The following is an 18,354-nucleotide window of genomic DNA, read 5'->3' as shown; positions in this document are numbered from 1 at the left end:
TGCAAGGACAAATGCTCTCCAAAGCCAAACTCCTGGGGCAGATGTTCTAGTCAGATGTGCTGCTGAAGTCAGGCATCTGATGCATTTCCAACAAAAACAGGTACAGGAGGACAGTTTTTATTACATTTGTTCATCACGTTTTGCCTTGGTTGCAACAAGGCAGTGCAAAGGCTGGTTTTGAAATGGTTTGCCAGCATCATGTGGACCACTGAAGCTTTAAATAGCACGGCTGTGTTGACCTCCTTCACCAAAACCAGGTTTTAATTCCTTATTTAAAACCCATTAGTCACCCACATAGGGTGGGCATGTGTCCTACTTTACAGAAGGGTTGTCTGGTCAAAGTCTGGTGAGTTAGGGGCCTTGGTGTTAATACCTATTCACAGGTCTCCTCCCTTTCTTCTCCACTAGGAGATGTATTTTTGTTTCCAGAACAATAATCTTTTCTAAATAGACATCTATACACGTAAATTAGGATATGCAAATTTCATGCAAATCTTTATCCTCTTTCTTGGCAATGTATCTGTAGTCACCCGAATTAGAAAGCTCTTCCTGTGATACTTTGAGGGCATAGAGGTCAGGCTTTTTGAATCCTGGCTTGTAAGAGCACCAACACTTTGAAGGAGAAAGACGCAGCATGGACAGAAATTTCTATATCACTGTATGTGACATAGGATGGCTCAAAGGTTTTGATTTGCTGCCCTGGGTCAGGTGTGTTGAAACCCTCCTTTTGCTACATAAGCATTCACCAAACCACATGGCACGTTAATGGAGCAAGACTTGACTGTGAGACTTTTTTTTCATTTTTAATGTTTTACAAATTTTTTTTTTAGTTCTTGCTGTTATGACCGCACCTACAGTTTATAGCCAACCTTTTGTGACCGGCAGAGATATTTGAAATTTTGAGGAAGCGCTGTGAGCACCATCACAAAATGGCTGCTTCAGGGGTGTAGCGTAACACAAAATGGCTGCCACATCTTGAAAAGCAGAATATGAGGCAGGGCAACAAGATTGTGTGGACATGCCCCCTCTATCAATTGTCCCACCAAGGTGTGGGGGAAGCATAGGGTTGCCATATTTCAAAAAGTTAAACCCAGGACTTGCCTAATATCCAGGACAGGCACCACCTTTCAGCAGTCCTAGGGAAGCACCAACGTCAGCCACTGCCAAGCTTGGTTATGGAGAGCTGTTTGCCCCTCTCCTCTGTTTAGAGCAGAGGGAAGGGTAGGTTTGCAGTTCTGGCACCCAAATAAATGTGAGTGTGTTCAGTGTAGAAGAGACTGAGCTCTGAGATATGGAAAAGTGATCATGCATTTACTATACTGGCTATGTCTGCATATCACAGTAAGCTACAAACCACGGTTTGCTGTGTAAGATCTGTGCGTTCCTGCATTCAAGGGTGCTGACCTGCCCCCACACTGCAGGGGCACATCACATGATGTGTCACATTATATGTCTTGCAATGCGTCCCGCCCCCATGTGTCTCTTGTGCGCTGGACTGGGGTGTGCAGGCGTCCCACTGCCATGATGCCGGTGCTCATGCACCAGGTGGGGAATGGGGACATCGGGCGGGGAGGAGAAGGCGGAGTGGGGCCACAGGATTTTGGGGCAACCCAGCCCCTTTCTTGAAAAGGTTTGGGGGGCTGAAGACCCCTCAGCCCCCACCACTTGGCACACCTGCCTTCATTGCCCCTCCCAACATAGGCAACAAAATTCTTGCCTTAGCATTACACCTGAAGCAGAGATCATGGCTTTTTCCACTTCAAACCCCCACACATACAATCTGTAGCCAAGGTTGGTCCTTAGTTTACTAACCATGGTTGATTTGCTAAGCAAGTGTTCTGATTGGTTTCCTGCATGGAAACAAATAACTACCAGTAAGGTTTAATTACCATGACAGACCAGCTGGGAAGACGGATGCCATCTGGGACATATAAATTGAATAAATCATCATTATTATCTAGTTTTCCCATTTGGAAGGAAGTCTTTAGGATACGCAAGGCCCGTGGTTTCTTTGATCTGATGGAAGTGTGTATCCATAACACAGAGAACCCACATTTTGTACAACCAGGGATTGCGTAATGAGATTTCTATATTTTTATCTTTGCAAGCTCTATTATTGCTGCTGTGACAGGGAATAATAAATCCTTATATCTAGAGACTATATATATATATATATATATATATATATATATATATATATATAATATCTAAAAGACAGACAAGCCCTTGTCATCTACGGATGTAATCTTCAAGCATTTACTACGTACAGAATAGCTTTCCTGAAGTTCCATAGAAGCTCATGGCACGACTCCAGAGTGAGTCATTTGCAGATATCGAAAACATTTGCAGATAGGTATAGCTGGAAGCTAAACAGGGCTACGAGGATAAACCTCTCTGCTGTATAGAATAAAAAAGAGATTACATAAGAGTCAACCAATTCCTGAAGGCTTATTAAAATACAACATTTGGCATTTTGCATGACACAGCACTGAGGAAATGTTTGCAATTTAGACAAATTCTTACTTTTTACAGACCTGAGATTAGAGACTCTTAAATTGTACTCCAAGCATAACAGAAAGCTCCGAGCATGCTGAACTTCATCAGTACGGACCTACCATTATAATGTAAACTGATATCGTCAGTGCTGTTGCAGTCAGTAAATTCTGCTCCTGCCACTTTAGATAAATTTTACCCAAATTAACATGATTTCTATGTGGTTTTAACTTACCTTTGGGAGGCCTCATAATTAGTCTCAGCTGGTAGCACTTAATGGCAGGCAACCTGAACTCCAGCAGCTGCTTTGCTTGTTCAGCCTTGGACAAGAACCTTAATTAGCAGCAAGGTTTTAGGTGCAGTTTTCCGCTGCTGACCGTTTCCCCCTTACTCTCCTCTTGAATGTTTTTGGCCTTTGAGACTGCAGTTCCCGTTGTGATCCAGAGGAAGAGACTTGGGTGCCAGAGCACAGTACATTTTCATAGGGCAATAGCTAAGTCATACTTAGAGTAGACCTACGGAAATCAGTGAGTCTCTTCTGAATATGGTTATTGGTGAGAGTAATCCATTAGCTTTGTAAAATCAAACAGATCCTGTGGTTCCAAGAAACCTAGAGGTAATAGGACTTGGAAGGGGCTAGGTGCAATTTTAGTAACAAATTTGGCATATAACAATATTTACTATTTACTGCAGAGCAAGTGGGACATAATGGTTGGAGGACCAGGCACAGACTGTAGAGACCCCAGTTCAAATCCTTGATTGGACCATGACAGTCACTGAGTGTCAGGGATTGGGTTCAAGAGGGCGAGATGGAGGAGGAGGAATGGTGGAGATCACCCACACACTTCTCCTGGTGCTGCAGGAGAAGAGGGAGACAGCCTTGATTGACAGCAGGGCTTCGGGGGGTTTGAGGAAAGTCACAGCTCAGAGAGAGAAATGAACAGAAAAGTTGAGAAGTGCTAGAAGAAAGGGGGGAGAACTGTGGTTGGGCAGCCACATGACATGTTGTCACTGGAAAGTATTTCTGATCCCCCTTCTCCCAGAATGTGACGTTTGTTAAGAAAGCAGGAATGAAGGACTCAAAGACATTTGACCATGAGTGGCCACGGTAAGGGAAGATGCTGTTGCTAGGGAGGAGGGAGGAGCCCAGATTGGAACAACGCTATTGTTAAGGCTTGTTGCGTTCTTTTGTCTCTCGCTTATTAGGATTGAATAAAATTCATTAAAAAGGACTCTACCTTGTTTTCTCTGCTTTTGCTGCAGCCAGAGGAGGATAAGCTTTCCCGAAGCCTTGACAGCCTTGACACTGGGTGACCTTAAACCACCACCCCCCCTTGTTCTCTTTTTCACCTCAGGTCGTTGGGATGATACAATGGGATGGGTTCTATCCATCCACGTATGCCAACCTGAGGACCTCGGAGGACAGGTGGGATATTATAAAGTGAGGAAAACATTTGTATAGTGCTTTTTTTAATGGTCAAAGTCTTTTCGCATCCAATAGTTTAGAGCTGGATATAGCAGCACTGACCAATGCTTTATGTTGCCTCACATTATGAACAAATATACCAGTCAAAAGAAATGCACACTTTTTGCTGCCTTCCTTGACCTATCAGCAGCTTTCGACTCAATTAACCACAACAGATTGTGGGAGAAACTCTCAAATGCCAATAGAGACGATTATTATTAATTCGGGAAGTATATCGTGGCACTGAAGCAAGAGTTAGAGCGGGTGCGAGAGGGTGCCTGTTGGAAGCGTTCAAGACATCAAAAGGTGTGAAACAAGGCTGCATACTAGCCCCTACACTTTTTGACATAAATAGTCATCCAGATGATAGATTACAAAACCCCATCATCCCTGGTCATTGGAGCTGATGAGAGCTGGCGTCCAACAACTTCTGAAGAGACACAAGTTCCCCATTTCATGGCATAAATTAGCTATATAGGCATAAAGGCCTATATAGGAGCAGCCCCAGCCATGTCATCATTCCCTTATCCATTTCCCTTTTTACAGGCTTGCAGAAATGGCAGCCTAACTTATGCCTGCCCAAGCCAACAATAGGAACATTGTTTTAAAAATAGACGGCTCTCTAAATGTTTAAGGCATGCTCCAAACATATTTAAAATCCAGATGCTGTGGCTTGATGAGAGTGGTATGTATAAACTTTCAAGCTTGGAGTAATCCTCATTATTAGGAGTCATTTCCCGCCCTGATCACGGGGTTTCAAAAGTGCAACTTGAAGGCATTTGGGACTAATTGGCTGCTTCACGATAGAGACTGTTTCTACCAGGCATTTCAAAGGATATATCCCTGAATTACAAAAAAAAGGGGGGGACGACAAAAAACACTAGCAGACTTCAGGAAAGAGTCCAATCTCCTTGGGATCGGGGTTTTCGCTTGCTGGAAAACAAAGAGCACTACAATGAAGAGATCTGCATTTGGAACAACATAAAAATCTCCCTGTGAAATGAAAACAGCCATCTTGTGCTAAACTGAAAAAAGTGAGAATTCTGTATGAGGAAGGGAAGACCATGGCCAAAGTCATTATGCTGTGTGTGGGAAACCTCCAGCCTTCCAGATGTTGCTGAACTTGTTGTTGTTTAATCGTGTCCAACTCTTCGTGACCCCATGGACCAGAGCACACTAGGCACTCCTGCCTTCCGCAGTTTGGTCAAACTCATGCTGGTAGCTTCAAGAACACTGTCCAACCATCTCGTCCTCTGTTGTCCCCTTCTCCTTGTGCCCTCCATCTTTCCCAAGATCAGGGTCTTTTCCAGGAAGTCTTCTCTTCTCATGAGGTGGCCAAAGTATTGGAGTCTCAGCTTCACAATCTGTCCTTCCAGTGAGCACTCAGGGCTGATTTCCTTAAGAATGCAACATCTGTAGTCTCCGCATTTTTCCTTTATAAAGCCCAGTGCCCAGAATCTGTTTGGCACACTGCTTTGTGAGGAGGTGGCTACAGCTCCCAAGATTCTTTCAAGGGTAGAGAATGGCTTTTAAAAGTATGGTGTATACACAACTTTTGAAAGATATGCTGCTGTTCCCACTCACCCAAGCACAGGAGGTCTGAATACAAATGGGTGGTCTAGGCATATGGGACTCCGAGATGGGCAAGCTGCAGGGCAGTCTCTCTGGATGTTGCAAACCCAATAATAAGGCCATGATTTGGGATGTCAACCGTAAAGGGCTTAGTCCTCGTGCTATTTTACCCGAAGGGATATACGGTAATAGGAATTTATCGTTTATGCAAAAGCAGCATCCTGCTCGTTATCCGCAGAGACTCTCGTTGCATATTTGATCCCTGAAGTAATCGTAACCAGATGTGGGGGAAGGTTGTGGTTTTAATCAGGCTTCTTCTGCGTCCCCCTGGACCCAATCACACCCATGTCTCTGTGTCTGTGCTATATGACAAAATATCACTGTTTCCACAGCTCACTGACGTATGGTCCAAGTTGGCTGTCACATGCATTTTTATCAGCTGATTTCAGCCCATCTGCATTTGTCGTAACATATTTTTATTTTTTTCCGGCCACACGAGTTTTAAGATATATCGGGGGCTGGGGGTGTCCACATATGAACGATGTGCTCCCAGACCTGTTTTATAGAGAAAAGGAACCCATGTCTGAAAGAAGCCCTGAACTGAAAGCCATAGAATAGGACAGTAGCATATGTTCTGAAAAATCCTCAGCGAGTCTTCTCAGTATTGAGGCCTGCATGAGCCTTGCTAGGTGGAGACATCACCTGATCCGGCAGGTGTATTATGTGCAAGCTCCATGTTAGAGGCAATGTGCCACGGAGTATCAGCAGCCCTTGAGGAACCACCATTTGGGTTCCATGATGGGAGAAAATTGGGTTAGACATGTAAGGCAATAAACCTTCTTGTCCGGGACACCTAACTTATTACTCTTTCAAAGTCTGATGGGAAAGCAGCTGTGGTTCTCAACCTGTGTGTCCCCAGATGTTGTTGAACTACAACTGCTATCACCCCTAGCTAGCAAGGCCAGAGCTCAGGGATGATGGGAGTTGTAGTCCAACATCTGGGGACCCACAGGTTGAGAACCACTGCTCTATAGAGTGCCATTATCCACTGTCCTCCTTCATCAGCTGTGGTGTGATGGTCCCCAGAAGGGTTTGGCAGCAAGTGAAAGACAGATAACAGGACTAGAGAAGAAGAGTTTCCTCTCCTCTCATTTCTGTTTCAGTAGCATCCCAAAGATGCTTGAACATGCTCATTCTCCCCCACCCACCACCACCTGAAGAGCCCTAACCAAGTTGGGTCTGTTCTGAATGGCTAGATCTTGGATGTGGCCTTTCCAGGGTCTATCGCCTGCTGTTATTCCACTGCAAATAATGAGTCCTGGCAAGCGAAACGAATTATGAAGACTTTGCGGACATGTTCCAGCAAGGCATAAACATTCAAGGAGAGCACAAAGCAATGCTGGTGACGGGCGTGAGAAGTGGGTGTGGCCTCAGAAGAGTCTCGAGGGAAAGAGAGGCCTATGATGCCACAAGGCTCCTTGGGGTTGGCTTGTTTCTTGCTGCAACAGAGCAGCACAACTAGCGTAGCTAGCTGGGGGGTGGGACACACTGGGTGCTTAGCGGGCTGTTGGGCAGCACAGTGGCTGCTGGGCATTGTGGGGTGGGCTTTCAAGCAGCAGGGAAGCTGGAGGTCAGCGCTGGGCGTGTTGGTCATTGCAGGAGGTGGAGCCACTGCCCATCTCTCAAAAAGCCAGCTACAGAATTTTGGCAGCTTTTCTAAATAAAGCTCAGCTTTGGTCTGCACCAGGCATTGGTGGGGGTTCCTATGCCACTTCAAGTACCCTTCAGGGAATTCATTTCCAGCAGAAGGCACCGTCGCTATTAGTGAGAAGGCTGACAGTTTGTAACATAAATGTTTTTATTTTCTGCTAAAATATTTGTTTTGTTTTAGTTCAGTATTCTACTGATATTTCCGTACTTTAATATAAAAATAATAATAATAATAATAGGAAGAGGCAGAATTACTTTTTTCCCAACTATTGGCACCATTACGGAAAGCTTAAAGGATGCGACGATCGGAACTGAAATATGTCAAAAAGCTATTAAAATGTACGTTTCCTGCAAGCGGGTGGGGAATGAAAGTCAGGATAAAGTCTCTGTTCACTGAGAAACGTGGCATGGTGATTGGCCGTAATTTTCATAGCAGCGGCCATTATTCAGTTATGCATCTCCAATGCTGACCATCGAACGCTGCTGTTGAATGGAGCCACTGAAACACAATCAGAACTACAATGTGGAAATGACACAGTGCAGGTTTCTGCCCAAAAGGAGGCCTGGTGAAGATAGTCTACTCCTGTGGCTCCACAACAAAAGAAGGGGCAGGGGGAGCAAGTTTAACATAACTTCTGGCAAGACTTCACAATTCTATAAACCTTTCCCACAAGGATTAAGACATTCAGAAACGAGTCCTCTGTGCGGCATTTGTCATGGTTAACGTTTTAAAGCTAGACTTAATGTGAGTGGTTTATTGAAGAGGAATCGACATTTAACAGGCCTACTCCAATAGGTACGGGTAGCTCTTGGTATAATCTCTTTGTATAATCCTTCTTTTCCATACTTCCAACAAGGGTTTTAACAGGCTGTGGGGGTGGGAGGGTGAACTCTTAATGGGTAACAGAACCTCCCCCTTGCTCAGATTAATTACAAAATGCAGAAAATGTTATGCCATGTTTGGTCCAATGTTCTTTTGCCCACTTGGCTAAACTTGCAAATCATCTTGTCTTCCCTTTTGAAATTTTGACTGTTAACCCTCACAGTTCCCAAGTCATGTATACATTTGGCCCTTTTGTTTTTCAAACCCAGGAAATTTCAGGATCTGAGTGTCTGTGTGACTGTGACCCAGTTCAGATGGTTTCGCCGACTCCCAAATATAGGTGCCGAGCGCAGTAGGGGAACTAAAATGCACCCTACGGCCCAGATCTCAGTGGCACAAAGGACTGAATCACACAGTTTCTCCCCAGCCTGGAATGATATACACTTGGGGCCTGCACATGCTGAATTTCAGACGCATAAGCCCTATGTAAATAATTTGCAGCAAGCTGGGGCATCTCACCAATGTGCCTGGTGAGAGGGCATATAAGGCACAATCTCACTCCTTTACTGAACTACAGAGAAGGTAATCTGACCCAACCCTGTGTCACTGTTTCCATTCCAGACCTCTGCGGTGACCTACCCTTGGTTTACGCATAGAAGACAATTCATGAACGCATCAAGTCCCTCAACTGAAAAGAATGGGGCAACTTGCATGGGTTCAGAGCACATAAACAGATTCAGTTGACTATGGACAAACGGTGGCTCTGGCACCTGCTAACCGTGTCACATTTGCCTTTTTTTTCAAAAAAGAAAAAAAAACACCACTCTCATAGAAATGGTCCACAGATATTTGTGAGGATAATATACCAAAAAATAAAAAAAATAAAAAAAAAATTCTGCGTGTCTATACTCCTACAAATACAAGGGGCCAGAAAACACAAGAAGAAGATAAAACTAATCTGGACTACAACATGATCTCATAGTAAACAATAGAATACAACGTGCAATAGTGCAATTTCTTCTTTGCTGCTCCAACAAGGCAAGTCTTTTAATTTATAGAAGTCCATGGACTGTTATTATTTTTTTCCTGACACGTGACATTTTTGCATCTAGTTGTGCCTTTGCCGCGGGTTGGTGCTTCTGCTGGATTTTTGAGCAGAATCGCTTTGTCCAGGTTCGTTTCTGCCCTTCCCAGGATGGCGGAGTTTCTGATCCCAGCGCTGAAAAATAAGAACAAACAAACATCTATTTTAAAAACATCACTACAAAGCTCATAGAGGAGGTCCTGATGCAGGTTTCGCCTCCTTCTAAGAGTTTGCTCGAGCTTGAGATCCCTCCCTCTTTTTCAATAAACTCTGTTTTATTGCTGTATCCTTTACAATGCCGTATCATTCCTATTAATATTTTGATCTCCAAGGAAACATACATGCCTATTTTTAGAAATGTTGGCCGCCTCCATGCATTGCTATGTCAGCATTTACGTCAATACTAGTTCTACCAAATAATGTCCGACTTTCCCTTTAAAATCAAAATTCTATAGTAAAACAAAAGAGGAATATTTCCTTGCCAAAACAACTGCAGCTGCATTTGCCCTCTCCCCTCAAAAAAATATGTGCTGCTTCTCATCTTTTGAATAAAAACAATTTAGACTATGCTTAAATGCTAACAAAAAAACCTTTTATATCTCTGTGTGAAGGTGAACTGCTTTCATATTTCATTTTTTATTAAAAGGGACATCTCAGTGAGAATATGTCTATCTAGTGTCTCTCCTCCGTTTCTTGTTAGAATTCCTACTCTCGAGTAGGACAAGTTCCTGACATTTCTGGTCTAGCACATGAAGTTCTGGATCCACATTGTAAAAGTGGAAGAGCAGCCCTGTGGGTTCTTAGTACTGAAACAACTGTTTTAAAAACTGCGAATAGATCTCACCTATACTTTTGCTTATATAAACATAATAAGAGTGTATATTTTTATAGTTGCAGATGGGTGGGCGTCACATTCATCTTTTGCTGAAAATCTGCCCAGAATGATTCTCCACCAAGCAATTGGTTACGGTAATTAGCGACCATCAGATAATGTTCTGGGTTTGCACATGACACTAAACCATAAGTTATTAAGCTATGCTTTGTTCAACTGGCTTAGTATGTTTCACTATGCTTTATTTGCTACCAAGAAGCCACAATCTGAAATCATGATTTGTTGTTGACTTTATAAACCTCAGTTTACTTCAACTATGGCTTGGTGTTCTGGGTGAACATAGCACCCTTCCTTAATCATTGTTGACCACCTCACCTCAGATGCTCCCCACAACTGCAAAGGAATAAGGCAAGAGCCGCTGAAAAACAAAACAAACTGGGGAGAAATGAGCCAGGGTTTGCCTTGTGTTGCAGTTTGTGGGACAAATCATGCTCTGAGAACTGTGCCTTGTTATAGTGAGTGGGTGAGGAAACACCATGAAGATATTTATCACCATGGTGAGTGTAATGTTTTGTTGGAATCTTAGTTTGGAAAAAGTTTGTGCTAAAACTGCCCCTGGATTTTTTTATAGTATAAAGATCCTTTGAGGTGGGATACTTTCGGGCAGGATAGGACCAAAGGGGCAGTTGTTTGAGTTACAGTGGTACCTCAGGTTAAATACTTAATTCATTCTGGAGGTCTGTACTTAACCTGAAACTATTCTTAACCTGAAGCACCACTTTAGCTAATGGGGCCTCCTGCTGCTGCCACGCCGCTGGAGCAAAGTTCTTAACCTGAAGCACTATTTCTGGGTTAGCGGAGTCTGTAACCTGAAGCATATGTAACCTGAGGTACCACTATATTTGAAATATGTGTCCATTACCTATTCATTGTAAGGTGGCTTACAAAAAAAGTGTGACATAATAAAAACAGCAATGTATACAAGAGATAACCATAAAATTAGCAACCAAATAATTTAAATGCAGCTGCAGTCAAATGCACCATAAAACATGCCAAAGTGACAATATTATAGATATGTACCGTAATAGATATAGATATTATAGATAGATATATATACATTCAGCCTTTTGTTTTATTTTCACTCTAAATTGGAACTCATCTTCACTTGGTTTGGCCATGCTATCCATGGCCTCCAGATGTGAGTGGACTCCAGCTTCCATCGGCCCCCAGCTAGCACAGGAATAGAGGAGCTGGAGTCCGTTCCCGCCTCTGGTGTAATGCAAAACAACAGCAACAGCTGCAGTTTTAATTAACTGCATCAAGTTGTTTCCCACTATTTTGAACCAAAGGTGGCTTCTAATAATTGAAGAAGATGACAGTTTGAGATGCAAAAACAGAGGCAGTATTTTGTACTGTATGCTTCGGTCTGCATCTGATGAAGAAGAAGCAACAAAATGTGCAATGAAGACCACGCACCTTATAACAATCTGACCCAATACAAGACGAGTCATAATAAAAATGTAACTTTAAAATAAACAACTTATATCAATTAAAGTAGTATTAAAAAAAAGACCCAATCCATTAGAATACAATAAAATTAAATATCAGCAAATAATGATGAAATAGAAATTCACTCTTAACAATTACAAGGCATAATTACTAAACCATAATCTAAATAAATAAATAAATAAATGTCTGTCATTAAGGTGCTACAAGGCTCCTTGTTCTTTTTGATGCAGCAGCCTAACACAACGACACCTTTGGGTATTACCTCTTTGTTTGGCTAACTACTGTGTTTAAACCCCAAACCCTGCCCCAAATCTATTTCGGGTGTAGGGGGTGGAAGAGGTAGCAATTCAGTTTTCGTTATATGCACCAGCCTATTTAAACCACAGCAAGTGGTCCAGCTCGGACTGAGGTCGTTGCATGATTTGTACACACAAGAATGTTTGTAAGATTAGCCCCAGGGGTGTTATTAGAAACACAAGAAAACAAGAAATAGGATACATCTATATGAACGAACGGTGCATAGACACACGATTCTTAAACATTGCCCTCTCCCCCTCTAGCATGCTTTTAATCAAGCAATCCCAGGCCACCTTAGCGATCGTATTAACTGTGCAAATGAACTGGCCAACACCAACGTGATGACTCAGCCAGAAAAGGGCCTTTAGTTTTATTTATTTTTTTAAAAAATAAAGCCTAAGTGAAGCCACCTGTGGAACCATTTGAGAAAACAGAGCAGAGAAAGCCGTCAAGTGATGTGAGTGCAACAGCCGGGCAAGACAGCGACCATAGTATGAGGGACAAACCACAACTTGTGGCTTCTAGGCTGGGGGCCAAGACTATATGTTTTGACCCATCTCATGTTCACACCTGCCCTTCCAGTAACTGTCACTGTGGTTCCAGTTACAGATAGGTAGCCGTGTTGGTCTGCCATAGTCAAAACAAAATAAAAAAATTCCTTCCAGTAGCACCTTAAAGACCAACTAAGTTAGTTCTTGGTATGAGCTTTCGTGTGCATGCACACTTCTTCAGATACACTGAAACAGAAGTCACCAGACCCTTCTATATAGTGAGAAGGTGGGGAGGGGTATTACTCAGAAGCTTTTTCCTGTAAGACCTACTGCAGTCGTTAAGAGTCGTCAACAGGCTCATCACAGCTATCTGCCAATCACTCAATCCCACCACCCTTCTGAGTAATACCCCTCCCCACCTTCTCACTATATAGAAGGGTCTGGTGACTTCTGTCACTGTGGGTTTCTCTTCATGCATTTTCTGTCTTCCTGGATTCCTTCAAATTTTAATCTCTCCCCCCATATATATATATATATATATATATATATATATATATTCTATCCTTCACCATGAGCTTGCTTCCTCCTGCTCTGGAAGGCAGGACCCAAACCAATGGATTCAAGTTACAAGAAAGGAGATTCAGACTAAACATTCGGAAAATCTTTCTGCCCAGTATACCTGAAGGAGTGTCTCCACCCCCATCGTTCAGCCCAGACACTGAGCTCCAGTTCCGAGGGCCTTCTGGCAATTCCCTCACTGTGAGAAATGAGGTTACAGGGAACCAGGCAGAGGGTCTTCTCGGTAGTGGCGCCCGCCCTGTGGAACGCCCTCCCATCAGATGTCAAGGAAATAAACAACTATCTGACTTTTAGAAGACATCTGAAGGCAGCCCTGTTTAGGGAAGTTTAATTTCATGTTTGATGTTTTATCATGTTTTTAATATTCTGTTGGGAGCCACCAGATGGGTGGGGTATAAATAATAAAACATTATTATTATTATTATTATTATTATTATTATTATTATTATTCGACAGTGAAATGGTCTCCCTGGGGAGGTGTGGACTCTCCTTCCATAGAGGTTTATAAGCAGAGGCTGCATGGCCATCTGTGAGGGATGATTTAGTGTCTGCGCAGGGTTTTTGTGTCAGAGTCATGTGAGTAGCTCCTTTACTTATATATTTATCAGTTGACAGCACAGGTGTCAAAAAAAAAGGGGGGGGAGATTCCAGCTATACCTGTCAGGCAGAGTGGTCAACAACGGATGAAGGAACTAAGTGATGATGGTGTAATCCTGTCAGCCCAAATGGAGGGTGCTATCAGTCTCTGCTGCTGAGCAAACTTTAAAGTATATTTTATTGCAAATTCCAGTTCCTCCACCTCCTGAGAATCTACCTGATGAAAATGACAGGACTGTCATTAAAAGTTTATTTGCACTCCATCTCCAGCTGCTAGTCAGGAGAAAGCCACACCCAGGCTGACAGGACTCTTATTTTATTGGACTGGACTCTGTATTCCCTTGTGGTCCACATATCTCTTTGACACGTAGACAGTAGCCTTTTGCACTCCTTGACCTTTGGGCCTCATTTGGGGGGGGGGACAACAACAAACAACAACATTATCCTCTCCTCTTTGGACCTATATCTTCTAATCTATACATTTGCTAGTTGTCAGGAGAGCAGTCGAGACTCATTGTTTTTCACCCAGTTTTGGTTGCCTCCCTGTAAGCTCATCATTCCAGAAATCCTTTTTTGAATCTGTTGGCCCTCGCTAAAAGGCAAATGCAACACTACAGATTCATAGCTGAGATTGTTTGTTTTAAGAATTTGCTAATCCCACATGCTGGGGTCAGGATGCTGAACAGTTGGCTTCAGAGCGAGGATTTGGAGAATATGACATTAAATACAAAATGCATATGAAAAGCCAGTAGGTTTGAATAATATTTTCAAGGTTCCAGATCAGTTTGGCTTTAGAGAAGCAATGGGTGCAGACACTAATGAATTTTAAAAGAAAAGTGTCAAAGCAGGGTTGTGCAATGTATATATTCTGTTTGTGGTGAATGAACCTTGAGGTACTTTGGATGTGCTTTAACACACAAAGTTTGAGCTACAGAGCTCATATCATTTTATTCATGTTGCCAAGTCATTCAAAAAACGGGGACTTGAAGTTCCCGACTTAATGCTCTCCAAACCACTGAAGGGACAAACTGAGTAAACTCAATGAACTATTGTTTCATATTCTTGGCAGTGGCAAAAGAAACAGAAGAGCAAACACAATTGAGAGAAACCGATATGGGGCTTAAAGAACAGTGACAACTTGAACGGAGGCAGCAAAAGGATCTCTACATGGTCAGATATAACTAGCAGCAATGGATAGAAACCACTGGTAACCTGTTCACTGGTGTTGTATCCACTTTCAAATGGAGTTAACTGGGATGGTATTGGCTATTAATCCACCTGGCCAAAAGCAGCAGTGGGTTTACTGCTGACAGTAACCAGAGACTTGTCCTCTTTAAAGAAATTTGTAATAATAATAACAATTTATTACTTATACCCCACCCATCTGACTGAGTCTCCCCAGCTACTCTGGGGGGCTCCCAACAGAATATTAAAAACACAATAAAACTTTAAAAACTTCCCTAAACAGGGCTGCCTTCAGATGTCTTCTAAAAGTCAGATAGTTGATTATTTCCTTGACATCTGATGGGAGGGCATTCCACAGGGCAGGCGCCACCACCGAAAAGGCCCTCTGACTGGTTCCCTGTAACTTGGCTTCTCGCAGTGAGGGAACCGCCAGAAGACCCTCAGAGCTGGACCTCAGTGTCTGGGCTGAATGATGGGGATGGAGACGCTCCTTCAGGTATACTGGGCCAAGGCCATTTAGGGCTTTAAAGGTCAGCACCAACACTTTGAATTCTGCTCAGAAACGTACTGGAAGCCAATGTAGGTCTTTCAGGACCGGTGTTATATGGTCTCAATGGCCACTCCCAATCACCAGTCGAGCTGCTGCATTGGATATTAGACCCAATTGGCTATTTGAAGGGTCCAGAGGCTTCCTTGCATGCAAAGAAGCATACAAAGTCTCCCACAGAGCTGAGAGCATGGAGGGGACTGGAGGGGACAGGAAGTTCCAATATTGTGTGAACGGAACTTGCACTGGATACAGCATCACAGGCATCATTTCGTTACTTTCAAAAGAGCTTCTCTGGTCACTTGGCTACTTCCTGGCCCAGTTCTGAGTGCTGGTGTTTTACTTCTAAAGCCCTAAATGACTTGGTGCCAAGCTGATTCTTCAATATCAACTTAACCATATTCTAACATCATCTGCAGAAGCCCTTCCCCTGGACACCTTCACTTCCAAAGCGAAGCATAAGGCGTGGGCTTTTTCCGCTGTGATGCCCTGGTTATGGAATGTATGCCCTTCTGGGGGAGGGGGCCTTGCCTGGCACTAATATTGTTTTTCTTTTAAGCACAAGGCAAACAGCTATTTATGTGTCTGGGCTTATAAAATGCTTTTCACATTCTTTTAAGTTTCATTGACTAAACCTTTATCTGCTGACCTCATATCTTTTTCTCTCTCGCTCTCTTTTTATATATAAAAATGCATTAGTGGTGTGTTTTTTTTGGGGGGTGTCATATTTAAATCTTGTAAACCACCCAGCAATAAAAGGGTGGTATAAAAAGTTTTAAAAGCTTTAAATAAATAAAGGCTGGATTATGATCTGAGAGATATTTGTGCACCCTGCTACTTTCCAAGGTGCTGTTGGAAGGCGAATGTTTTCTGTTGCAGATTCCAGGCTGCAAAAGTGCCTGTCTGTTATCTTGATGGCATTCCGATGCCGGCAAAAGGATATATTTGCTCCAGGATCCTTTTGCCTTGTGAAATCTTTTATTTGTCTAGTTCCCAAGCAAACAGAGACTTCTCCGGCTGACCTCAGGGGATGGGCAGAGTTGTTTTGGGGTAGGAGGGGTGTGTGTTGTCTTTTAAGCATCCTATTTCTAAGCCATTTAGAGTTTAAAGGCGATTGTCAGGCTTATATTCAAACTGCTTTATTATATAAACAAGTAGTAATGTGCATTTTTTTATCATCATCATCATAGCAGGTGTAATCACAAAACACTGGTACTAATTTGACGATTTTCACATTTATTTTGAATGTTGACATGGTTTTGGGGCCTCAGTTTAGTCTTAAGTCATATTTCGTTTTATGGCACATGAATAAATATTAATATATTTGGGGGTGGAATCTCTTTACAGCAATCTTTGGCATGTTTACATGTTCATTTATACTTTTCAGAATAAAGAGTATGGTATGAGATTTGGGATCACTGAGAAGGAGAACTTCATTTGCTCTGGAAGTCTTCCCCGTGTGTTGATGAGTGATGCCAAAGGCTGGATCCCTCTGCAAGCTTAGGTCAAACATGATCAAACAAGTCATGAAACTTTGTCTTACCTTGACTTTTTTACCAAGTCGATCCTTCCATTTCTCAGCTATGGAGCCTTCTACCAAGAGCAACCTACACATTTACAGGAAAACAATGTCAACAATGCATCATAATATAAGATATGATATGATATGATATGATATGATATGATATGATATGATGACATGATGTGATACACACACACAAGCATAATGAATATATTTAGGGACAAAGGGAATGCTTCATGTTCAAGAAGGGGAAAAAGCAACCTATGAAGACAGAGGTCACCAATATGATGCCTTCCCATCTATCCCTGCCAGCATGACCAATGGTAAGGAATGATAGCAGTTGTGGCCAACTATGGACTACCACTCAACTTCTGGTGTAGTGGTTAAGAGCGGTAGACTCGTAATCTGGTGAACCGGGTTCGATTCCCCGCTCCTCCACATGCAGCTGCTGGGTGACCTTGGGCTAGTCACACTTCTCTGAAGTCTCTCAGCCTCACTCACCTCACAGAGTGTTTGTTGTGGGGGAGGAAGGGAAAGGAGATTGTTAGCTGCTTTGAGACTCCTTAATGTAGTGATAAAGCAGGTTATCAAATCCAAACTCCTCTTCTTCTTCAAACTCTTCTTCCCCACCCTTACCCCATACCACTACATCCCTAGAAATGTTTTCTGGCAGCTCCATTACTCGCTGAGGGGAAGGTACTTATGTTACTTTCATTTCCACACTTTAAAGCCTTGCGCAGTGTGGACCTGATTACTGATACATCTTCAGATGAGGCCTTGTTCAGCGTACTTAAAAGACCTTTGGAAGGCTACTTCCCAATGTGCAATGGGACCTTTTATGTAGTGGTACAAACCGATGTAGCATCCCTCTTCAGGAAGGCCCCCCCCCCATAGGAAGCGGGGGAGAAAGAACAGTTACCTCGAGCGCTCTTCATCTTCGTAACCCATGATGATGTATTCTTCGTTAGCACTGAGAGGTGGGCAGAGGCAGCCAGAGTTTGTGTACAGGTTTACAGTGTCCCTAGGAATGTTCACCAAGGAAGATTTTAGTATCTCCTTCACTTCCACTACTGCAGTGACATCGTGACATTTGGTCTTCACCTCCTTCACTTTAGCTCGAATGACTGGAGAAAAATAACAGAAAGAGGGGTTAAGGTTACGGCAGCCAGAGCTGCATCAGCCTAAAGCTTTTTGAATATTTATATGCTTCTCCTCCTGAGCCCAATATCGTGTCTGCTTGTTTGTTTTAAATGGAAGTCTTATCGTCATGTTATGGTGCTATTTATTTTGTTATCGTGCTAATTATTATTCCATGGGGGGGGGCCTGCAACACAGCGGCTTGTTTGTTTGTCTATATACTTCTTCATGTCCAAATTGGCTTCTATGGCAGCTTCTACTTTGTATACTTTTATGAAGTCTAAAAAAAACAACTGGTTACACAAAATATAACCATCCGTAGTTACACTATCAAACAAACCAATTGAAATGCTGAAATGGATAAACACCCATAATCAAAACACACAATAAATCAGCCTCATTAAAATGAAAACACCATTAAAAAAAGAGGTTGAGAGATCGAGGGAATGTCTCCAAAAGCTGGTGGATTGGCAATACAAGTGGAGTTTCTGGTGTTTCAGCAGGACATGCA

At 42.8% G+C, this 18,354-nt stretch overlaps 1 protein-coding gene across 2 annotated transcripts in view; it reads right to left on the bottom strand.

Moving 5' to 3' along the window:
• Window positions 1-7,370: 7,370 nt before the first annotated feature.
• Window positions 7,371-18,354, bottom strand: part of FRZB (frizzled related protein) — a 34,258-nt gene continuing 23,274 nt past the window's right edge. For both annotated transcript variants that reach the window (XM_079982533.1, XM_079982534.1), the window contains 3 exons: window positions 17,626-17,830; window positions 16,728-16,791; window positions 7,371-9,282 (listed from right to left, as the gene is read on the bottom strand). In XM_079982533.1, coding sequence (XP_079838659.1) covers window positions 9,172-9,282; window positions 16,728-16,791; window positions 17,626-17,830 — 380 coding nt within the window. In that variant the 3' untranslated portion in view covers window positions 7,371-9,171. The remainder of the gene's footprint in view (window positions 9,283-16,727; window positions 16,792-17,625; window positions 17,831-18,354) is intronic.

Source organism: Podarcis cretensis (genome assembly GCF_951804945.1).
Source record: "Podarcis cretensis genome assembly, chromosome: 1".
Lineage (NCBI taxonomy): Eukaryota > Metazoa > Chordata > Lepidosauria > Squamata > Lacertidae > Podarcis > Podarcis cretensis.
The sequence above is the reverse complement of the archived record's forward strand: the minus strand, read 5'-3'. Positions and strand labels throughout refer to the sequence as shown.